The following is a 25,653-nucleotide window of genomic DNA, read 5'->3' on the forward strand; positions in this document are numbered from 1 at the left end:
TCAGAGTCCTGACCTCAACCCGATTGAAATGCTGTGGCATGACCTTAAGAGCGATTCACACCAGACATCCCAAAAATATTGCTACACTGAAACAGTTTTGTGAAGAGGAGTGGTCCAAAATTACTCCAGATCGTTGTGCAAGTCTGATCTGCAACTACAGGAAATTTTTGGTTGAGGTTATTGCTGCCAAAGGAGGGTCAACCAGTTATTAAGTCCAAAGGTTCACATACTTTTTCCTCCCTGCCCTGTGAATGTTTACATGTTATGTGCAATTAAACCATGGCAACATCTAATGTTTAAAAGATGAGAGAGGCCTGTAATTGGCAACATAGGTAGACCTCAACTATGAGAGACAAAATGAGAAAAAAAATCCAGACAATCGCATTGGCTGATTTGGAAAGAATTTATTTGCAAATTATGGTGGAAAATAAGTATTTGGTCAATATCAAAAGTTCATCTCAATACTTTGTTATATATCCTTTGTTGGCAATGACAGAGGTCAGACGTTTCCTGTAAGTCTTCACAAGGTTGGCACACACTGTTGCTGGTATGTTGGCCCATTCCTCCATGCAGATCTCATCTAGAGCAGTGATGTTTTCGGCTGTCGCTGGGCAACACGGACTTTCAACTCCCTCCAAAGTTTTTCTATGGGGTTGAGATCTGGAGACTGGCTAGGCCACTCCAGGACCTTGAAATGCTTCTTACGAAGCCACTCCTTTGTTGCCCAGGCGGTATGTTTGGGATTATTGTCATGTTGGAAGACCCAGCCACGCTTCATCTTCAATGCCCTTGCTGATGGAAGGAGGTTTGCACTCAAAATCTCACGATACATGGCCCCATTCATTCTGTCCTGTACATGGATCAGTCGTCCTGGTCCCTTTGTGGAGAAACAGCCCCAAAGCATGATGTTGCCACCCCCATGCTTCACAGTAGGTATGGTGTTCTTTGGATGCAACTCAGCATTCTGTCTCTTCCAAACACGACGAGTTGTGTTTCTACCAAACAGTTCTATTTTGGTTTCATCTGACCATATAACATTCTCCCAATCCTCTTCCGGATCATCCAAATGCTCTCTAGCAAACTTCACACGGGCCCGGACATGTACTGGCTTAAGCAGGGGGACACGTCTGGCACTGCAGAATCTGAGTCCCTGGCAGCGTAGTGTGTTACTGATGGTAGCCTTTGTTACGTTGGTCCCAGCTCTCTGCAGGTCATTCACTAGGTCCCCTTGTGTGGTCCTGGGATTTTTGCTCACCGTTCTTGTGATCATTTTGACCCCACGGGGTGAGATCTTGCGTGGAGCCCCAGATCGAGGGAGATTATCAGTGGTCTTGTATGTCTTCCATTTTCTAATTATTGCTCCCACAGTTGATTTGTTCACACCAAGCTGCTTGCCTATTGCAGATTGTCTTCCCAGCCTGGTGCAGGTCTACAATTTTGTTTCTGGTGTCCTTCGACAGCTCTTTGGTCTTCACCATAGTGGAGTTTGGAGTGTGACTGTTTGAGGTTGTGGACAGGTGTCTTTTATACAGATAACAAGTTCAAACAGGTGCCATTGATACAGGTAATGAGTGCAGGACAGAGGAGCCTCTTAAAGAAGAAGGTACAGGTCTGTGAGAGCCAGAAATCTTGCTTGTTTGTAGGTGACCAAATACTTATTTTTCACCATAATTTGCAAATAAATTCTTTCCAAATCAACCAATGTGATTGTCTGGATTTTTTTTTCTCATTTTGTCTCTCATAGTTGAGGTCTACCTATGATGCCAATTACAGGCATCTCTCATCTTCTTAAGTGGGAGAACTTGCACAATTGGTGGCTGACTAAATACTTTTTTGCCCCACTGTATGTTCAGCAGACTGTGTTCTTCTATTGTTGTGACTTAGATGACGTTCAGAGCACATTTTATGCTCAATTCATGCAAAACTCCACGTAATCCCAAGGGGTTCACATACTTTTTCTTGCAACTGTATATTGTGTTTTTGTGCATTAAAAGTCAATAAGTGTTTTTTTTTTCCAAAAGATTTGCGTTTGCCATAAAAAATTTCAACATCTACCGTTTTATTCTCTAAGGCCTCTGCTTTAAAAAAACATAGATAATGTTTGGGGGTTCAAAGTAATTTTCTAGAAAAAAACATTTTCTTTTCACGTAAACAGTGTTGGTCTTCAAGTGGTTAGAAGAGTGGGTGATATGTGGCATAAGCTTCTAATGTTGCCCCTGAAATGCCAGGATAGTAGTAGCAACACCCCCTGCTATGGTATGATATGTGTGTGTGTGTGTGTGTGTATATATATATATATATATATATATATATATATATATATATAATTTAAATTTTAAATTTTTATCGTTATTTGGCTGCTGTATGGTAACTATTTTTTAGTTAGTACGTATTTTGATTTATATTAATGTTTTTGGTGGGTTTTAACATTATTGATATGTTGACTGTAAGTTAATTTACGTACTACAGTATTATATATCATTTGTATGCCAATATATACCCTCATGATTATGAATATGTTCATAACATCATTATGCATCTTTTTAGGTGCATTTAAACTAATGTAATTTAAGTGATGGTTAGTTCCTTCCATGATAACATGGGCTAAATGCACAGATGGACAGTCAGGCACGAGTTTTATTGTTGGTTTGCTTAGTAACTGTGGGAATTGAAGAGTTAAAGTAAGGAGGAGGGTATATTTTGCTGGTCATCGTGCGATGCAGCCCTGTGACGAAATGTGTCGGGACGTGGGTGTGCTGCGACCGGATGTGATGTCAGGACAGGAACCGGAAGTGACGCAATAGCGTGATCTGAATATTCTGAAGTTTGTGAGACTTCATCGTATCAATACTGCACTTGATGCCTATCCATTTGAATTTTAGATGAATGCATTTCCATTTTTACACTTTGTGAGTAGCTTTCTAATGTTAATAAAATATTTGTGATGTTGGTTACTGTAACATTGGATGCTTATCTTTTTCTTTCATTGTAATGGTACTTGGTGGAGCAGAGTAAGGAGGTTTAAAGTGGAAGAACTAGGATCAGAGAGCAGATGTCGAGTATATAAAGCTAGCCATGCCGACCATGAGAGTGGAAGGCACGGGGAGTTGATGAGTCTTACTGTAAGGGAGAGGAACCTGTATGAGCCCTTTGTGATGTGGTGAAAAGTTGTTGGTTGAGAAGGAAGGAAGTACTTTTTGCACATATTCATTGTGGACTTTTATTGCAATGGACTTATTTTTTGTAATTTGATTTCACTTTTTTTCACAGCTCTACTGTAAATTTGAGACTTTGCACTTTATTCATAATATTATTAATATACATGTATTGGGATTTTTGTCACCAAAAACATGTAGCAGAATACATTGTGGCCTAAATTTATGACTAACTTTGAGTTTATTGGACATTTTTTATAACCGAGTATATAGTATTAAATATTGGGTGTTTTTTCAAAATTTTCAGCCTTTTTTCATTTATATCACAAAAAATAAAAAGCCCAATGTTGATCAAATACTACCAAAAGAAAGCTGTATTACTGTGGAAAAAAAGGACATAAAAGTTCCTCTGGGTACAGCATTGGGCACAGCATTGCATGACCATGCAATTAACACTGAAATAGCGCAGTGCCCAATAGCAAAAAATTGCCTGGTCATGAAGGGGGATGCTGAAGTGGCTAAAGGAGAAGTATGGCCAAAGCTCTTTTGGTCATACTTCTCACTTGGGTTACTGCAATGCACTTAGTTTTGCACTCCTGTGACCCAGATTCAACCGACAGCAGGTTAAACCTTGCTGTCGGGTGATGTTAAAGAGTCAGTACAGGGATCTCGACAATAATGTTGGGATCCACCCAAGTGCCTGACCGACAGCTGACTCATCCTCTCACACCCCCCCCTCCCCTGCCCACTGCTCCAGGGAGTGACAGTCACCTCTCTCTGCTCACTGAAGACAGAGAACCGAGCAATCTAAAAGTTGCCTGTACACACTGTGTGCTACAGTCTCTTTACAGACAGTGGCCTGCACCACTATGTGTAACTGCTCATTTGAGTGGTTATGTGTGACTAAAGCCTCTGTCCTTCCTGCTGCCACTGTACGCCCAGGGTTGGAGTTTTGAGCATCGGGGCAACCTGAGAATGCAGTTGGTGTTTCTGCTAGCTGACCATAGAGCTGATTGGATACCAGAATGGTGCCAATCATCTCTATAGCCTAAGAAATCGGAAGCATTTCATCACTTCGGTTTCACAGGATATAAACAGCGCCATTTCTAAATTGGTAAAGCATCTGATCACACTGATCTTGGTTTGATTAGATAATGTAAGGGCAGAGGAGATATCTAGAGTCTGATAGAACCCAGATTTCTCAAAAAAGAATATATGACAATGCCCATTGAAGTTATAGGGGGTATTTGCATTCCCTGTGATAGCATTAAAAGTGATCAAAAAAAAAATAATGAAGAGGACAGTGTAAAAATAGTAAAAAAAATCAAAATGCATTAGTGAGCATTGACCCTGTGCCAGTTTGGAAACAGTGGGTACACCTTGCATGTGAGGTATCGCCATGAACGTCAGATCAAGGGCAGGAATTCTAACACTAGACCTCCTCTGTAAATCTAAAATGGTAGCTTGTAAAGGCCTTTAAAACGTTGCCTATGAATATTAAAAACGTATGCAGTTTGTCGCCATTGCACGGGGCATGCGCATTTTTAAAGCATGTCATGTTTGGTATCTATTTACTCGGCATACCATCATCTTTTATACTTTACCAAATAATTGGTCAATATTTAGTGTTTTCATGCATTAAAAGTAAAAAAAAGTGTATTTTTTAAAAAAAAATTGTGTTTGAAAAATCACCATGCGTGAGTACTGTGACATAAAAAAATTGCAGCACCCACCATTTTATTCACTAGGGAGTTTGCTTTAAAAACATATATAATGTTTGGGGTTTACATTAATTTCCTAGCAAAAAATACTGATTTTTTTCATGTGAACAAAAAGTGTCAGAAAAGGCTTGGTCTTCAGGTGGTTAGAAGAGTGAGTGATGTGTGGCATAAACTTCTAATACTGGGCATAAAATGCCCCCACCCACCAAAATGACCCCTTTTTGGAAAGTAGACACCCCAAACTATTTGCTGAGAGGCATGTTGAATCAATAGAAGAATTTATATTTTACCACAAATTTTTGGAAAATGACAAACAAAAAATGTTTTCTTTTTTTCACACAAAATTGTCACTTAAATGATTTTTGCTCACACATGCCATGGGTATATGTGGAACTACTCCCCAAAATACATTCTGTTACTTCTCCCGAGTATGGGGGTACCACATGTGAGAGATGTTTTGGCAGTCTAGCCAAGTGCAGGACCCCAAAATCCAATAAGCACCATCAGGCTTTTAAAGGGCTTTATTTCCTCATTACACTTCCTGACTACCCATCACAGTTTCTGAAGCCCTGAAATGCCAGGATAGCATCTACCCCCCCCCCCCCCAAATGACCACTTTTTGAAAAGTAGACACCCCAAGGAATTTCATCAGAAGCATGGTGAGTATTTTGCAGATCTCATTTGTTGCCACAAGTTTTTGAAAATTGAAGAAAAAAAACAAAAACATATTTTTTCTTTTTCTATATTTAAAAACCTTGTGAGGAAAAAATTAGATCTGCAAAATACTCATCATGCCTCTTTTTAAATTCCTTGGGGTGTCTACTTTCCAAAAAGGGGTCATTTTGGGGGGGGTTGGTGCTATCCTGGCATTTCAGGGCCTCCGAAACAGAAAGTTATGCACCTTCAGGCTTTCAAAGTGGTCATGGGATTTCAGGCTCCTGTATGTGACTAGGCTCCCAAAAAGTCTCACGTGTGGCATCCCCATACAAGGTAGAAGTAGCAGAATGTATTTTGGGGTGTAATTCCACATATACCCATGGCCTGTGTGAGAAATGACAACTTTGTGTAAAAAAAAAAAAAAAAAAAAAGTTTGTCGTTTTCCAGAAATTTGTGGAAAAAAATAAATCTTCCATGGACTCAATATGCCTCTCAGCAGATAGCTTAGGGTGTCTACTTTCTGAAAAGGGGTCATTTGGGGGTGTTTGTACTATCCTGGTATTTTAGCACCTCAAGAAATGTGATGAGCAGTCAGAAAGTAAAAGCTGTGTAAATTCCATTATCTATACCATAGTTTGTAGATGCTATAACTTTCACACAAAGCAATCAATATACACTTTTTTGGATTTTTTTAACCAAAAACATGTAGGAGAATACATTTTGGCCTAAATTTATGACAACATTTTAGTTTTTTGGGATGACAGAAATGAGAAAATATTGTTTTTAAAAAAAAAAAAAAAAATTTTCTCAAAACTTTTTTTGTTTATAGCACCAAAAATAAAAAGCGCACAGGTGCTAAAATACCACCAAAAGAAAACTATTTTTGTGTGAAAAAAAGGACATAAATTTCATTTATGTACCGTAATGCATGACCACGCAATTGTCAGTTAACCATTTCAATACCGTGCAATTTTACACCTTCCTGCCCAGGCCATTTTTCAGGTTTCAGCGCTCTCACACTTTGAATGACAATTGCGCGGTCATACAACACTGTACCCAAACTAAAATTTTATCATTTTCTTCACACAACTAGAGCTTTCTTTTGGTGGTATTTAATCACCGCTAAATTAACAAAAAAAGACCAAAAATTTTGAAAAAAACCCACATTTTTCTTTGTTTCTGTTATAAAAGTTTACAAATAAATAATTGTTCTTCATAAATTTAGGCCGAGATGTATTCTGCTACATGTCTTTGGTGAAAATAACCCAAATTAGGATGTATTTTTTAGTTTGTAGGAAAGTTATAGAGTTCACAAACTATGGTATAGATCTGAATATTGATCAATCCTGAAGTACTGACAGCCAATCTAATTTCTTGAGGTCCAAGAATGTCAGAACAGTACAGATATCCCACAAATGACCCCTTTTTGCAGAGTAGACAGTCCGACGTACTTCATAAGAGGCATGGCGAGTTTTTTGAAGTTGTATTTTTATGTCATAATTTTTCGGAAAATTAAAAAATTAAAAAAATTATTTTCACTATTTTTTTTTTTACATACTGTCACCAGTGCAGTACAGCGTCATCATATAACTGGCATGGTGGTTAACAGGGACACTGACTGGTGACAGTATGGAAAAAAAAAATATATTTTTTTTTTAAACTTTTTTTTTATTTTTTTATTATATTTAATTTTTTATTACATTTTTTTTATTTTTTTTAAGATTTCTTTTTCATATTTTACTATGACCAAAGTAGTACAATGTTACCATAGTAACACTGTACTACTTTGGGGAAGTGATCAGTATTTTTTTTTTTTTTTTTTTTTTACACACAATTTGCTTATAGCAAAGAATTACTTTGCTATAAGCAAGCATTTACCTGAATGAAATCGATTCATTCAGCTTTTTTTTTTTTTTTTGTGCTTAGCTGTGATTTGGTCACAGCTAATCACATGACATGTGCATGTGATTAGCTGTGACCATTCACAGCTAGGCACTAGTATACAATGGATGGCATCATGAATGAAGGCATCCATTGTATACAACTGTCATGTGACCTGCTGTGATTGGTCACAGCAGGTCACATGGTACCAGCAACGGGAGCCGGTACTCGGATCTGTCATCGGCCGTGTCCGAGGTGCACGGCCCGTGACAGATCCCGCTGCTGCGTTGCTCTGCATTACCGCAAACGGCGCATGTGCGGGAGCACGCCAAATGGCGTGCACCCGGAATGAAGAGGCACATCTGAAGCCGCCAAACGGCCATTGATCGGGCGGCTAATGGTTAAACTAGTGCAGTGCTGTATAGCAAAAAAATGGCGTAAATTGCAATATCTATACCATAGTTTGTAGACACTATAACTTTCACATAAAGCAATCAATATACACTTACTGGGATTTTTTTTACCAAAAACGTAGCAGAATACATATTGGCCTAAATTTTATAGCTAACTTTGAGTTTACTATAAATTTTTTATAGCCGAAAGTAAAAAATATCGTTTTTTTTGTTTATAGCGCGAAAAAAATAAAAAGCGCACAGGTGATCAGATACCACCAAAAGAAAGCTCTATTTGTGTGGAAAAAAAGATGTAAATTTCGTTTGGGTACAGCATTGCATGACTGCGCAATTATCAGTTGAATGAGTGCAGGGCCGAGAGGCCTGGTCATTAAGGGGGTAAATCCTCTAGAGGGCAAGTGGTTAAAAAAGAAAGTAAGTAAACAAAAAAGAGGAATGGAAAGTAGGACACAAAATTGTAAGAGTGATGGTCCGCTCTAAGGGGTTAATTTTAAAACCTCAAGTCTGCATTTTGAGCTAGTATATCAAGCTCCATCTAAATACCATTTAACTCTTCACAGGAAGGAATGTTGCTGGGAAAGCAATCCAAATAGACAACTGTAGTGCTGCTGGTCATAGATGGTAAGTAAATGATTTAGAGAACAGTGCATAATTTCCGTAATTTGTATTTTCTACTGCATGAGGCATAACTGAACAAGCTAGCAATGGTCGTGAAGACAAGCAGCAGTATACAGTTGTTAAATGCCTGAAAAATGTTACAATGGTATTGTTTTTACCTACATGTTATGTTTTCTTTTACATCTTTATAATACAGATGTTAAAGAACATTAAATAATATCAATAAACTACTGTGTAACTACAAATGGTGCAAAGGGATCACCTGCTCATGTAACCATGGGGCCCAACCTTGACAATTTATCCTTCATACATTCTCTATTCTATGGTCTTACATTTGCTGCAGCATGTTTCTTGCTTCATTTTGTCATTTACAAGTTGAGCCTGTAGTAAGGTACCTAATGAATAGACTGAAACAAATTTTTATTAAGGCTAGGTTCTAATTTATGCAGGTTGCGGTTGATGCATTTACCAACACATTTTGCATTTTTTCACAAGCGTTTTTGATGCGTTTTAATGAGTTTTGCATTCCTGGGATGTATTAGAGGAGGCGTCTGTTGTCATGCAGAAAAACACATCAAAAATGCATGTACATGTGTTTTTCATACATTTTGTATGCTTTTTCATTGAAGTCTGTAGAACCAAAAATGCAACCTGCTGCGAGTAAAAAAAAATATCCTTGACCCTTTCCAAAATCGCACTGGTTGAAAATGCACAGATGTAAACTTGACTCATAGGAAATCATGTTAAATGGACTGTAGTGCATTTCTGCAAATCTGAAAAGGCACTGTAAAATGCATAGGTGTGAACCTAGCCTAAAGGCTGAAATGGCAAATGAAATAATGGAAAACAGAATGCTACACCCAGTGTAATTTTAACCACTGTGTGGTTTATGCGTTGCTTATGTGCAGTAAGTAATAATTTCTCATTATGGTAGTTTTCTTATTAAAACACACACACACACGACATCCTTATTTGTGTTATATGATTATTCTGTTACAATTAGCATACTTTCAATTCTATTTTACAGTATTCTGAGGCTGAGATGCCATCAGTACTAATGGGAGACACTCAAAATAGTAAGGCAGAGAGGAATTTTAATGATTGCAGTTTCAAGGTACAAATTGCATATGAATCACTGTAGCAGTGTTGCCAAGAGATCTGCACAGTTTTGACTAAAGGCAAAAGTACCTTCTAACACTTTTGCAGGTGTTGTCAAAATATTTGTATTTTTAGGGGAGCTGTTTGAATATCACTGAGCTTTTCTGAGGGTTAACTTGAGCACAGCGCTTTACATATATATTGTACATTCACATCAGTCCCTAACCCTCAAGAGGCTTACAATCTAAGGTCCCAAACTCACATTCATACATACATATACTAGGGCCAATTTAGACAGGAGCCAATTAACCTAGCAGCATATCTTTGGAATGTGGGAGGAAACCAGTGTACCCGGAGGAAACTCGCGAAGGCACAGGGAGAACATATATTCACCCTTAAAACAGTTTTTGTTCTCACACTCACACAGACTGCACCAGTGATGAGCAAATCAGACAGAATTTGATTTGTCCAGTGTCAAATTTTTTTTTTTTTGCAGAAGTCTTTTACGAATTGCATTTAAAGTGGTTGGAAAGGCTCAAGGCTGCATTCTATGCATGAAGGTAAAAAACCTTCTGCTGCACTGCCCCCCCCCCCTCCAATACTTACCTGATCCCCATCACAATCCAGTGATGTGCACGAGAACCTCGGATGTCCTTGGGTTTCTGCCTCCTCATTGGCTGATACAGTAGTCAATCACAGCTAATGAGGAGACAGAGGGGGTGGGGCCGAGCTGCGGCTCTGTGTGTAAATGGCTTGGGAGCGTGCCTGCTTGGGTGCACCCATAGCAAGAGCTAGGCGTGCCAGCCAGGGACTCAAGAAGGATCCAGGCAGCTCAGTGCAAAACCACTGCACAGAACAGGTAAGTATAGAGATGTTTGCTGTTTAAAGAAAAAAAAACTGAATCTTTAGTTTTGCTTTAAGTCAGTTGGTTATTTGTGATTAATTTGAGTGGGAGCCAATGGCTGCCACTGCTGTCTCAGCCAATCAGGAGGGAGAGTCCCCACAGAGCTGAGGCTCTCTCTCTCACACAGAATCCAAGCCAGAGATCTCCAAAAGGAAAGACTATTAGAGTCCTGGGAGCAGACCCCTTAAAGGGAAAGGCGCAGTTGACCTATTGTTTTTTGATAATAGGTCCACATCAGGGGCGGACTGACAACTCAAAAAAGCCTATGAAAGGTACCAGGGGCATCTCATGGGGCCCCTCACTGACTCCAGGCCCTTGGGCAGTGCCCGAGTTTCCGAATGGTCAGTCCACCCCTGGTCCACATGTTAAGGTGAGAGTATATTATGAATAGTGATGGGACTCACCTTTGGTATTAATGGTGGTGAAGGAGCAAGGAAGATACACTGATTGCACAAGATTTGGAGAAAAGCACACGTGAAGAGATTTATTTTGGTGGTCATTTGTGTTTTATTCATATGTGTACTGAATTTTAAGGATATTAAGGTTTGGACTATGGTTCACATTTTCACAATGTACTGTATGCACAATAATACACAATTTGTATCATTTTTTATTTTTATTATTCTTTTTCTTTGTGTTATCCATTTTTGTCTATAGTCCCTGAAACAAATGTTCATGGGTAATATTGCTGTATATAAAGAATAGACTCTATATAACATACTGTATGTTACAAATGCAAACCGACACAGTGGTGTTGCTTGGAACTTTTTATTTGTATATAATTTATTTATTTTAGTTAGAAAAAGCTTTTATCTTCTTGTAGTGACAGGGGCATTATTATTAAGTGGTACTAGGCCTGTACCAGCAGTCTGTAGTATAAAGGTGAAACAGGAAGGCGCTTCTAAGTGCAGTATTCCAGGTCAACGTTAATAAAAAGTGGTTAAAAACACTTACAATGTAGTAGTACAAACAGGCTCTAATGTAATCCGTCAGTAGCAGGGCTCTGTCCTCTGAGCGATGGAGCCACTGTGCCAGACAGCAGCTGCAGGGGGAGCTTGAGCAGAGGTCTTAAAGATGGCCGCCACTCTGTTCGGACTGCTGGAGAACACCCTGGAATACACGCTGTCCATGGACCGGAAGTGACGTGAGCATGGAGTGGTGACGCGTTTTGGAGCATGAGCAGAGCTCCTTCTTCTAGACCAATGTTCAGGCTTAGGGAGAGCCAGTTAAATAGGGTAAAGAGGCAGGAAAAGGGGTGGTCAGTGGGAAGGAAGGTACACGCCTCCCAAAGACCAAGCTAGATGTAAATACGGAGCGGACTGTTTGGTGTGAAACAATAGGAGACCGGGAAAGCAAGAAAATAAAAAACAAAGAGAAATAAAAACGGAACTATGTTTGTAAGGACTGAGTGGGGGTGTATAGCATATTGAAGATTAGTTAAAAATGGGATTTGAAGACCATGGACAGGGGGGGGAATTGGCTTGCCCGGATCTATATATACCTATTACCTTGCGGTGTTGCTTTCTCAAGCGCACAACTGGATAGCGGCTGATGAGACCAATGCAGCTGTGGTGTTGGAGGAAGCTTTCATGGGCTCTTATGAAGCCCATCGTAACCTACTATACAGGGGTCCGGCCACACAATTTCCCATTACGATGGCTATGAGAGCGGTCCTTAAGGCCTGGCCGTTGTACTTTCCTATAGAGCCCCTAGTTTGGTCACCCCACACTCCGTTATGGCTGAACTCCTCATTAAAAGAATTGTTTCTCTTCCCTGACCCCCGGGTTTGGGCATCAAAAAATGTAAGTATTTACAACAGATATGTGAGGGTGGCACGCTCAGAACATTTGATTCCTTAAAGGTTCATTATACTCTTCTAGAGGAAAGAGAGAGGTGCGCCAGACTAAGTGCAGTTAAATCATAACAGTTTATTGCACACAAGATATTAAAAACTCACAGGACGTGGGTAAATATCAGGTATAAGAAGGAGGACGTCATCTGAGCTGCACATCACGGGCGGATGGCTGCAGTGCCAGGGTATTCACAATGGCTGGCGCTCTAGGCGGGTCCCACAGGAAGGAGCGAGGACGGCAGGCGCAGTTACCGGGAGTTGTGGTGCTGGGAAGAACCGTGCTCAGGGCGGGCGCTGCTGGTCTCTCACATCAGCGTGGGTGATGGGGCCAGCTTGAGAGGCATCCAAGATTGCCGCCGAGCGGAAGTGACGTCAAGACGTTGCTGGGAGTCGTCCAAGGGGGCGGTGACGCATTTCAAGGCAACCAGCCTTTTTATCAGAGGTCTGATGAAAACCTTCAATACCACATACAAAGCCTACACTCTCACAACCCTTCCAGATATCTAATGGCACCAGACAGGTTTGCCCCTTGTCCCCCATAATTTTCACCTTATTAATTGAGCCTTTGGCATCTAAACTCAGAGATGATCCAACGTTCACAGGTATTAATCATCTTAAAACGGATCATAAAATTAGCCTCTTCGCAGACGATATTATCTTAATGGTTACTAATCCTTATAAATCGCTCCAAACTATACACATGCACCTCCGCAACTATTTAGAAGTCTCCTACTATAAGCTTAACGAACCTAAATCCTCCATTTTGAACCTTTACACTCCTCCTAAGATCCAAAATATGATGACCAAACATTTCCCTTATATATGGGCACAACACAGCATTCCCTATCTGGGAATCAAACTCACAACCGCAACTAACCAATCATACGAAACTAATTATAACCTACTACTCGACTCCATCCCACAGGAACTTAAGCAACTGCACACACCAACATTATTGACAATGGGTAGAATAGCAACCCTAAAAATGTGCATATTACCTAAAATTCTCTACATATTCCGTACTCTTCCTATTCCAGTTCCTAACTCAATTTTCTCCAAACTTCAAGCGATCCTAAATAAATTCACATGGAATTCAAAACAAACCTAGGTGCACAACTAGTTTACTAATCAGACCTTTCTCCAGGGGAGGAGCAGGTCTCCCACATTTAAAGTCCTAATACAACGCCACGCTCCTAGACCAGCTCTTTTGATGGCATCCCACCATAGACAAAACGTGGACCTATATGGAAATTCCCCTACAACTTCCACATACTCCAGACAAATTTCTATTTCTCCCTTTACATACCCAAAATCTCCCTCTATCCAAACATCCGTGTATAAAAGCCTCCTTACAGGCCTGGTCTGACCTCTTATCCCCTAATCGCCCAGAAAATGAACAACAAAAATCCCTACCCCACTTGCTATACTACACATCATTATTCCCTCTTTAAACCTGACACAATGGGAAAATCGAGGTATAGCCCATATTCGAGACTTGTACTCAAACCATAGACTAAAGTCGTTTGCTGATCTTCAAGAAAAATTTCACCTTCCTGACAATGAAAACTTCATGTATATAAGAATAGCTCACGCCATACGTAAAATAGACTTGCCTTTAGTACTAACAATCCCCTTCACTGTGTACCTCTTCTTCCACAGAACGCAATATCCTAAAAAGGGAATCTCAACCTTTTATACGATTATAAATAAAACTCAGTTTGATATCCATACCACTTCCCTAACTAACTGGGAAAAAATCCTTCTTCAACCGGTGTCTCTACACACTTGGGCAAAAACCTTCAATACCACATACAAAGCCTCCAAATGTAGCTCCCACTGGGAATCATACATGAAAACCTTACATCAGTGGTATTTAACGCCCGTTAAACTTAACCTTTACTACACCCAACATTTGCCCAAGTGCTGGAGAAAATACGGAGAATTAGGAACAACCCTCCATATACTCTGGTCATGTAAATCTCTCAAATCGTATTGGAATAAAGTATTCCAATTGATCTCCTCCATATCTGGAATCCAGACGACTCCAAGTCCTGCCTTAGCCCTCTTACACATAGGAATAGACAACTTTCTTCCAGTTTCACGTACTGTTATAATCCACGTACTAGCAGTGGCAAAAAGCAATATCACCAAATTATGGAAATCCACCACTACCCCCTCGCTCGCAACCCTTACTGCTGAGCTCAATCTCCATTGTGAGATGGAGAAGAGAACAGCAACTCAGAATTTCTCATACCACAAATTCTGTTCTCAATGGCCTCGGTGGCTTCAAGACCCTAACTGCTCCGTCAAGTGACACATATAATAACATAATATACTATAGCTAACGCATCTGACTGGTGCCTCCCTCCCCCTCCCCCCCCTCACCCCCTCCTCCCTCCACTGTTTATCACACTTCCAACCATAGTAGGTTCAAAAGGAACTGAGCATACCTCTCATATATCCGTGGCCTTGTTATATCGTCCCCAGCCAAATGGTGGGGACTCGTTTTCTTTAATATGTGTCTATTTTCCTGCTGATGCATTTCATTGTGAATACTGCTCGTTCCTTATTTTCTTTTCGGTCTGTCATAATATGTTTGTTGAAAAAGTTTCAATAAAAATATTTGAATATAAAATGGATTTGGGAATGGAATGGGGAAAATAATTATTTGATCCCCCTGCAGATTTTGTAAGTTTGCCTACTTACAGAGAGAAGACGGGTTTATAATTTTTTATCATAGATGTATTTTAAATGATGGGAGACAGAATACCAACCAAAAATCCAGAAAAAACACAATACAAATGTTATAAATTGAATTGCAGTTCAGTGACTAAAATAAGGATCAACCCCTACCAACCAACAATAATTCTGGCTCCTACAGACTGGCTATGTCCTCATGTGGTATACAGATTAGTCCTGTGATTTTAAGAAGGTGCTTCTAACGACAACTCTTTATGTGTATAAAAGACACCTGTCCACAGAATCTTTTTCTTCAATTCAAACCTCACCATCATGGCACGAGAACAAATAGCTGTCAAAGAACGTCGGGGACAAGACTGAAGATCTGCACAAGGCTGGAATGGGCCATCAGGAAGAAGCTTGGTGAGAAGGAGACAACTGTTGGAGCAATTTATTGCAAATGGAATAAATACAAAATACCCATTAATTTCCCTCGGTCTGGAGCTCCATACAAGATTTTGCTTCATAGGGTAAGGATGATCATGAGAAAAGTGAGGGATCAGCCCAGAACTACACGGGAGGAGCTTGTGAATGATCTCAAGGCAGTTGGGACCACAGTCACCAAACAGGTCATTGGTAACACAATACACATCCAATGATTTAAATCGTGCAGCGCCCGCAAGGTCCCCCTCCTCAAGAAGACACAAGTACAGGCCCTTCTGAAGTTGCCAATGAACATCTTAATGATTCAGAGAAGGATTGGGAGAATGTGCTGTGGTCAGATGAGACCAAAATTTAGCTTTTTGGCATCAACTCGACTCGCCATGTTTGGAGGAAGAACAATGCTGGCTATGACCCTAAGAACACCATCCCTACAGTGAAGCACAGAGGTGGAAACATTATGCTTTGGGGTTGTTTCTGTGCTAAAGGTACAGGTCGACTTGGCCGCATTGATGGGCCATGGGTGGGGCCATGTATTGTAAAATTGTATGTGCAAAATATTGCAAAAACAGCTTTGGCAGCGAAAGGGTTAACATGGGGCTTACAAAATAACACCATTACATGCCTACTAGCCTGCCAACCCCATCCATCACATGCCTATTTAGTCTTTTAATGTCCAGGTCATGTTATGACATGATCATGCGATTCCTGCATTTCAGTGATAACTAACAGTGCCCTCCCTGAGGTCATTCCAACTATGACAATCTATACGAAATCCACCCACTAATAAATTATTTTTCTAAGAGATTTGCTGATTAGATTAGATTTAACTTTGTCATTGTGCAAAGTACATGTACAGAGCCAAAGAAATGCAATTAGCATACAACCAGAAGTGCATAAATGGCCCATTTACAATAAATAACAGTATAACTAAAATAGGGTTATCAAATATACAGTAATACCATAATCGGTGCAATGAGTAGTGCATTAATGGATTAAATATTCAGTAATGCAATGGTGAATAAAATATACAGTAATGCAATATTGTCTAATAATTAGCTGTTCAATGCTTTAACAGTCACAGGGAAAAAAATATTTTTCAGTCTATTTGTACAGGCTCTACACCTGTATAATTTGCCCAATTTGTCCCTGACCAAAACCTTTGTGTGGTGGATCCCTTGTTTACTTCACTGGTCGGCTGGGATTCAAGCAGTAAATTCCCAGTAAAACAGCCAGGTATTGATGGAAGCTCAACAAGCTTTGTGAAAGAGCCACAGAATATGTGCATGCCTTCCGTGTGTACGAAGGAAAAGACTCCCAGCTCCAGCCCCCTGAGTGCCCCCCCTGAGTGCCCAACCTACATCAACACAAGTGGAAAAATTGTCTGGGACCTAGCATTCCTACTGTTCAAAAAAGGTTATCATATCTACCTTGTTAACTACTATACCAGTCTACCCCTTTTCCACCACCTGTACCATGAAAAACCTTGGCCTGCGGTACCACCCGAAATTGGCAAGTCTGAGGAACGACAATATCAAACAACTCATTATGCCTCATAGAATATACGTTGGGGTGTTTGCTTTTCAAAATGGGGTAATTTTGTGGGTGTTTCCATTGTGTTGGTGATCCAGGGCCTTCAAAAATGTGATAGGTAGTCAGGAAATAAATGTGTAATTTATGTCCCTAGAACGCTTGAATGTGCTACTTGGATGTTGGGCCTCTGAATGTGCCCAGGCTGTGTAAAAAAAAAAGTCTCACACATGTGGTATTGCTATACTCAGTACGAATAACAAAATGTGTTTTGGGGTGTAATTGCAAATATGCATATGCCGTGTGTGAGAGATAACTTAGTTATATGACAAAAACAATTAATTTCTTCATTTTCTCAAGAATTGTGGGAAAAAAATTACAACTTCAAAAAACTCACCATGCCTCTTATTAAATACATTGGACTGTCTACTTTCCAAAAAGGGGTCATTTGGGGGTTATTTGTACTGTTCTGGCTAAGGCTGAAACAACAAATCGACCTAATCTATTATCTTTGATTACGAAAATAGTTGGCTATTTTTATAACCGAGTAGTTGGTCAGCCAATTAGTTGGCCTGCATACAGAATGCATTATTTGTTTACATATCAGGAAATACAGTGCAGCTCAGTACACTATTCATACATGTCAGTATTTCACAGTGCAGGACACTTGTTGCAGTTACAAATGTTTAGGCATTCCCATGTTTATTTCTTTTGTTTGTATTGGTATGACAAAAAAAGTGAAGAAACAAAAAGCCAAATCTGACACATTCCACGCAAAGCCCCCAAAATGGACTGGAAAAAATTATTGGCACCTTCTCAAAATTGTAAGAAATAATTGCAAGTTTGTGATGCTCCTATAATTTGTAATTAAACTCACCTGTATCAGTTAACAGGTGCTGACAATATAGAAATAACACCAGCAACTAGTTAAAATGGTGAAAAACTGACAAACTTTCTGGTGTGTGTCTCTGTGTGCCACATTGAGTATGGAGAAGAGGAAGAGCAGCGAAAAATTTTGAGAACAAAAATTGTGCAAAAGCATGGATAATCTCAGGGTTACAACTCCATGTCCAGAGATCTTAATGTTCCTGTGTCTACTGTGCGCAACATTATCAAGAAGTGTACAGCCCATGGCACTGTAGCTAATTTCCCTGGACGTGGACGAAAGAGAAAAATTGATCAAAGATTGCAACAAACAATTGTTCGAATGGTGGCTGAAGAACCAATCAACTTCAGACAAATTTAAGCTGACCTTCAGGCATCGGGTAAAACTGTGTCAACTCGCAATATACATTGCCATCTGAATGAAAAGGGACGCTATGGTAGGAGACCCAGGAGGACCCCACTGCTGACATAGAAACATAAAAAATCCAGATTGGAGTTTTCCAAAACTTACCTGAGGAAGCCAAAATCCTTTTGGGAGAATGTGCTGTGGACAGACAAAACAAAATTACAGCTTTTTGGTAAAGCCCATTATTCTACTGTTTTCAGAAAAAAGCAATGAGGCCTTTAAAGAAAAGAATACAGTCCCTACAGTCACACATGATGGAGGTTCACTGATGTTTTGGGGTTGCTTTACTGCTTTAGGCACTGGATGTCTTGACCGTATGCATGGCATTATGAAATCTGAAGACTACCAAATTCTGGGGTGCAATGTAGAGTCCATTGTCAGAAGTTTGGGTCTTACAGCAGGACAATGAGCCAAAGCACACATCAAAAAGCACCCAGAAATTATTTTAAACAAAGTGCTGGAGAGTACTGAATTGGCCAGCAATGAGTCCAGATCTCAACCCCATAGAGCAGTGGTCTCCAAACCATGGCCCGGGGCCAGATGCAGCCCTTTGCTTGCCTTTATCTGGCCCATGGGGCGCTATTTCATCCACTGATACCAACAATCTGGCATAATTCCCCCCCTGCACCAATGAAGGGGGCACATTGCCTTCCAATGACAGCAGTGATGGGGCACAATTCCTCCCAATAACACCAATGATGGGGCACAATTCCTCTGACTGACACAAACCATAGGGCATTATTTTTTCCCCACTGATGTCGGGACCTTTTCTACTCTCACTGGCCACAGTCTGGCTAAAGTCTGAAGGACAATAAACTGGCCCTTTGTTTAGAAAGTTTGGAGACCCTTGCCATAGAGCATCAGTGGAGAGATCTCAAAACAGCAGTTGGGAAAAGGAACCCTTCCAATCTGAGAGACCTGGAGAAGTTGGCGAAAGAAGAGTGGTCCAAAATTCCAGTAGAGAGTAGTAATAAACTCATTGATGGATACAGGTAGTGATTGATTTCAGTTATTTTTTCCAAGGGGTGTACCAAATATTAACCAGCTCAATACAGGGCACTTTTACCCCCTTTCTGCCCAGATCAATTTTCAGCTTTCAGTGCTCTCACACTTTGAATGATAATTACTCAGTCATGGAACTCTGTACCCAAATAAAAATTTTGTCCATTTTTCACACAAATAGAGCTTTCTTTTGTTAGTATTTAATCAGCACTGTTTTTTTATTTTTTGCGCTATAAATGAAAAAAGACCGAAAATTTTGGGGAAAAAAATACACATTTTCTTTGTTAAACACTTTTTGGTATTACAGGCAATACACCTCGATTGGCTAACACTTTTTGGTATTACAGGCAATACACCTCGATTGGCTATTACTACATCATTGGCCGGCTGTATTCTGCCATTTCATCTGGTTCCTATACTATATGGTTAAATCTGGGACCCCGGTTGGATTGGGTGCCTGCATGCTAGCGTTTTTTTCGCTGGCGTGTTATGCAGGTTGTTCCCTTTGAGTACAACATCTTTAATTATTCTATCCCACTAATGTATGGTTGTTCTGCAGGCCTATTAATGTCTCAGCAATCCTCCATCTGTGATCTTCTCCATTTTTTTGTGGGTATAGGGATTTTATGTCCTTGCTGGAAGTAGATAACTTGTAGAATTACTGTGAGTACTGGCCAACTCAAACCATATTGGTTTTATTTATGCGACTTTGGGATGTCTATGTTACCTGTTGGTGTAGTCTTATATATTTCCTATTCTAGTATTTTTTCATACTACATTTGGCATTTGAGTCCTTTTTCGGCCCACCTTGTGCTCAGGCCCCCTATGCCCGCCCGCCCTCCAGATTTCCTTGCCGTTTATCCGCCTTCTCCATGTAAGCCTAGCTTGACTTTATATACATGTATTTTGTTTACTATATGTATATTTATTTTGTATTCTCTTATATATGCAGTGGCACTATTCTCCCTGATATTCAAGTTTAGGTCCTGAAGAAGCCAAATGCACAGGCAAAACGCTTTGACCGTTTTTTGATGAATGTATATTGCATATATTGTAGTTATGTGCTTAGTGATCTACATATATGCGAGGGAGGCACTGTGCTCATAATTATGATTTCTTTTCATCCCTTTTTTCAAGGGCATGTTTGTATTATGGGTCTTTCAAAGAGTATATGACTCTTTTATGTCAATAAATGGCTGTATATATTTTACTGTGTGGTCTCTTACTGTGCCCAAAGAATCCAATATTTTTGCCATACTTCGTAGTCCGTTTTTTTTCTTCTGTTTCCAGTAGGATTTGGCACTAGGAAGCTCTTTTGGTTATTTTACAAACAAGTAATTTTTCTTCACAAATTATGGCCAAAATTTATACTGCTATATTGCTTTGGTAAAAATAACCCCAATCAGTTTATATTATTTGGTCTGTGTGAACGTTCTAGAGTCTACAAGCTATGATACCAATCACTGAAAATTGATTACACTTGATCACAACTGATATACCAATGGCCTATTTCATTTCTTGAGACAAGCCAGGACAGTACAAATACTTGCTAAATTACCCCTTTTTTGGAAAGAAGACATTCCAAGGTATTTAGTGGGAGGCATGGTGAGTTTTTTGAAGCTGTAATTTTTTACCACAATTCTTTGGAAAATTAGGAAAGTAAATATTTTTTTTTCACACAATTGTCATATTAACAGGTTATTCCTCTCACACGTTATATGCATACTACACCCCAAAACACACTCTGCTACTTCTTCTGAGTATGGGGATACCACATGTGAGACTTTTTCACAGCCTAGCCACATAGAGAGGCCCAACATGCAAGGAGCACAGTCAGGTGTTCTAGGGGCATAAATTACACATTTAATTTCCTGACTACCTATTATACATTTTGAAGGCCCTGGAACGCCAGAACAATTGAATTTCCCATAAAATTAATCCATTTTGAGAAGCAAACACCCCATCATATATTCTATGAGGCATAATGCGTCTTTTGAACATGTCATTTTTTTCAACTAATTTTCGGAAAATGTCCCTTTATAAGATATTTCTAACAAACAGCATGTACATACCAAGAATTACACCCCAAAGTACATTTTGTTACCCCTCCTGAGTATGGGGATACCACATGTGTAAGACTTTTCCACAGCCAGGCCACATCCAGTGGCCCAACATTCAAGTAGTACCTTCAGGCTTCTAACACATAGCATGTACATATAAAGAATTACACCCCAAAATACATTCTGCTGAGAAAAGTGTAAACAAAAGATTACTTGTGGTTTTAGTAGTGCAGCTCTCCACAGCATTGGTCCAAGCAGCGGGCATTGACATGGTCAGCCACAGTGAAAGGATTCGCCCAGGCAGTAGGCAGGAATACTGTCCATATTCAGTACAGGCAGCAGGCAGAGATATTGCCAGCACAGCCAAAGCACTGCTCCAGGAAGCAGGCAGATATGTGGTCAGCTAGAGCCAAAGGATTTGTCCAGGCAGCAGACATGGTCAGCACAGCCAAAGTATTGGTCCTGGCAGTAGGCAGGAACATGGTCCATAAGCAAGGCAGTACAGGTAACAGGTAGTGGCATGTTCTGTTCAGGTGGCAGGCAGAGGCATGGTTGGTTAACAGGCCAGGGTCAGATGGCAGCAGGCAGAAATATCAGGCTTAGGGACTCGGTTAGGTACAAACTGGGCACAAGGGTAGAGGCTTCTTCCCAACCAAATCTCGTCGCAGCCTCTGGGATGCAGACCCTAATCTGAGAATTACAAAACCTGGAGAAAGCCAAAAACTTAGTTTTCTCCACTCCAAACCACTATCCTTGAGCCCCCTCACATACATGAGACCCCTGTGTTGTCTTGTATCCCACTAAAACAGTGGAAGGGCAAAAGATCATTTCAGGAGGCAGGCAAAAATCATGGTAGATTACCAGGCCAAGGCCAGTTCACATGGCAGGAAGAAACATGGTTGATCATTCAAGTGGCAGGTAGAGACATCATCAATAAACAGTCCAGGGTCAGTTCAGGCGGCAAGCAGAGGCATTGTCGATAAACAGTCCAGGTCATACAGGGAAATAGCAGATAGCTGATATCTTCCCTTCACATATACTTCACTAATAGTGTAGTGACATGTGATAGATCCGGAAGCACTCTCCAATACATAGGCCTGGCTAGGAGGGACATTGGGGACAGTAGTATCGAGTGTGATGGCAAATTCCGTTACTGGAACATACGCAACATTTTTGGGGGGGTTTGTGGCCTGTTTGGGTAAGAGGGAGGACATAGGGGAAATGCCTGTCATGGAGTCTGCTCACTGAATCCGAGCAAATTTATTCAGGGACATGGCCATGAGGATAGAGAAGGCCTGTAATAATATCCTCTTCGTATTTCAGGTAGGTTAGGGATCTTTGTGTGCACTTAGAAAAGATGACATGCAAATTGTACAGGGCTAACTGAAACAAGTAGATGGCAACCTTTTCATACCAATAGATTGATCTGCTGGTGGCTAAGTAGGACTGTAACACCTGGTCGTCCATATTCACCCCCCATGAACTTATGTGTATGCATTTTGGTTTCTGGATGGGACCTTGTCTTATTTGAAGTTCCACCGAGGTGTCATCATGAATGGAAAAGATATAGACATCTCTTCTATCTCTCCACTTTAGGGATAGTATCTCTTCATTCCGCAAACTGTTGTCCCCAATTTTAGTTTTGTGGTGACCAATCTTTGTGGAAAGCCCTTGTGGTTGGCCCTTGCTGTTTCATAGGCCACAGGTTTCTTTAGATGTAGATGTTATAATAGTGGGAGACTTGTGTAGAAATTATCTACATACAGATGGTAACCCTTCTCGAACGATGGTTCTATAAGTTGTCAAACAATTTTGCCACTTATAGGTAGTTTATCCGGGGGGGGGGGGGTCTAGCTGGCTATCCTTTCCCTAAAAATTTAGAAGTTGTAGGTATATCCTGTGGCCCTGTGGCATGCCTTGTAGAATTTTCCCCATATTTGGCCCGTTTACTAGGGATGTACTGTTTAATGCCAAGCCTTCCAGTGAAGAGGAGTAGGGATTCATCCACACAAATATTTTTGTCGGGAGTAAACATTTCCTTGGAGGCACAGCAAAAAAAGTTGATTAGTGGCCACATTTTGAATAGTTTTTCATAATCAAGATGATTTCGAGGAGGGCATTGGGTATTATTATTGAAATGGAAAAACCTTATTATCATCCTGTAGCTTGTTCTTTCTTGGCATGCAAGATGAATAGACTGGCATTTGACGTATAGGCTCGGTAGACTAGTAGGCATGGACTTCATTTTTTTTTTTTTTTGTCAGTCCCATGTTCAAAGTCAGCCCAAGAAAAATTTTAAATTCCTTCACGGTGAGGGGTTTCCACACAAATGGGCGGGCATATGACGAATTAGGATTGCTGACAATATATTTGCTGGAATACAGTTTCCACTGCTTCACAAGGTAATTTAATAGATCATCAGTAAAAATAAATGAAAAAAACAAACTGGGGCAACATTTTCTGCTTGTATCTGAGGGCCTGGCTGTGCTATAAAAGGGGGAATTGTAGGTTTTGCCGAATTAGCGGGCCGCCATATGGGATATAAAAGAACATCTGGGAGGCTAGTATGGGGCCTACCTCGTTGTTGTGAACGGGACACCCCAATACTAGTGCTTGGCCTATCATCTGGGAATGCGATCCTGCTTGTACTCGCTACTGCACCATGATTTGCAGTGCTACTGGTGGATGCCGGCCTAATTTCTTGGAGTGCTGCGCTGCATGTGCTCGCCACTACACTACTGTTTGGACTCAAAAACTGTTGCTGACCCACTGCTTCTCAAAATCTGCTACTTGGAATCTGATTCTGACAGAGAGAGTTCCTTGTTACTCTCGTCCGTTATACTCAGTATCTGGAAAGCCTCCTCACTGCTGTATATTTTTTTTAGGCATGTTGATGCTGCACTGCTGATGTTGATTTTCATGTTCATTGGTACACTGTGACAGATGTGGATTTGACACTTGTACACAGTGACAGATTTTGATCACTGGTACAGATGTGAATTTGACACTGGTACACTGTGACATATGTTGATCATTGGTACGCTGTGACAGATGTAGATTTGACACTGGTATTCTGTGACAGATGTCGATTTGGCATTGGTACGCTGTGACAGATGTTGATTACTAGTACAGATGTAGATGACCACTGGTACAGATGTGGATGGCCACTGGTACACTGTGACAGATGTGGATCACTGGTACACTGACAGATGTGGATGATCACTGTGACAGATGTGCGGGGGACACTATCTGGGTGATCAGTGTTTGTGTGTTTGAAAACTCACTGGATCACTTGATGGCAACACAGATCGGCCCTGCTTCTCCTCACTGGCAGGCTCTGTGTGAGGAGATGCAGAGCTGATCAACTGACAGGCAGCCATGTTTACATTATATGATGGCTGTGATTGGACACAGCCATCATGTTATCAGAAGAGCCAATCACAGAGCCCTTCTACCGAGCTGTGTAAAGCTCCCACCTGGCTGTTTCAGTGCAGTCTCCAGGTAGGAAGCGGTTAAATTGAGGGTGCCAATAGTTTTGTCCAGTCTATTTTTGTGGTTTTGTGTGGAATGTCAGATCTGGCTTTTTGTTTCTCCACTTTTTTGTGTCACACAATACAAACCAAAGATATAAACGTAAAAATGCTTAAACATTTATAATTGGAACTATTTTCTGGGTGAAGTGGTGCATTATCTGAAAGAAATGCAGGGGTGCCAATTTTTTTTAGCCACGACTGTACCTGTAGGCCTGTTGCGATACCCCCAAATTCTGTCTAAAAAACTGCCATTGCCTTGTGGCTAGGATGCACCAGCATCACAAGAAGAGCTCTCCCTTATGCAAAATCAGTGCACGTGCAGTGCACTCTTTTTCCCACTGTAGCAGCAGTGGCTGAGCTAAGCATTGTTGTCACAAGGGGAGATGAAGCACACTGTGCATGCGCACAGAGAGAGAGTGCTTTCTCCTGTGATACTTGGGGCAAGCTTTCTTGGCACACTGCAAAGCCAGTCTGGTGACCTGACCTTTCTCTGCTGTAGTTAATATCAAACCTCTGCAGACTAAGACAGGTAATTTCTGTCATTTTAGGAGTGTGTCTATGGGAATGTTTGACCATTCTTCCAGAAGCCCATTTGTGAAGTCAGGTACTGATGTCGGACGAGAAGGCCTGGCTCGCAGTCTCCACTCTAAATCAACCCTATCAAGGTCAAGACTCTGTGCAGGCCAGTCAAGTCCTGCCACCCCAAATTTACTCATCCATGTGTTTATGGACCTTGCTTTGTGCACTGGTGCGCAGTCATGTTGGAACAGGAAGGGGCCATCCCCAAACTGTTCCCACAAAGTTGGGAGCATGAAATT

The 25,653-nt window shown here is 40.7% G+C and overlaps 1 protein-coding gene across 6 annotated transcripts in view; it reads left to right on the forward strand.

Annotated features, from left to right (window-relative positions):
- RMDN2 (regulator of microtubule dynamics 2) overlaps positions 1-25,653 on the forward strand; it is a 284,536-nt gene that overhangs the window by 104,839 nt on the left and 154,044 nt on the right. For all 6 annotated transcript variants that reach the window (XM_089681785.1, XM_089681786.1, XM_089681783.1 and 3 more), the window contains one exon: positions 8,388-8,448. In XM_089681785.1, coding sequence (XP_089537911.1) covers positions 8,388-8,448 — 61 coding nt within the window. The remainder of the gene's footprint in view (positions 1-8,387; positions 8,449-25,653) is intronic.

The sequence above is a fragment of the Staurois parvus genome, unplaced genomic scaffold (assembly GCF_062004578.1).
Source record: "Staurois parvus isolate SC_StPar_1 unplaced genomic scaffold, SC_StPar_1.0 ptg000277l, whole genome shotgun sequence".
Classification (NCBI taxonomy): domain Eukaryota; kingdom Metazoa; phylum Chordata; class Amphibia; order Anura; family Ranidae; genus Staurois; species Staurois parvus.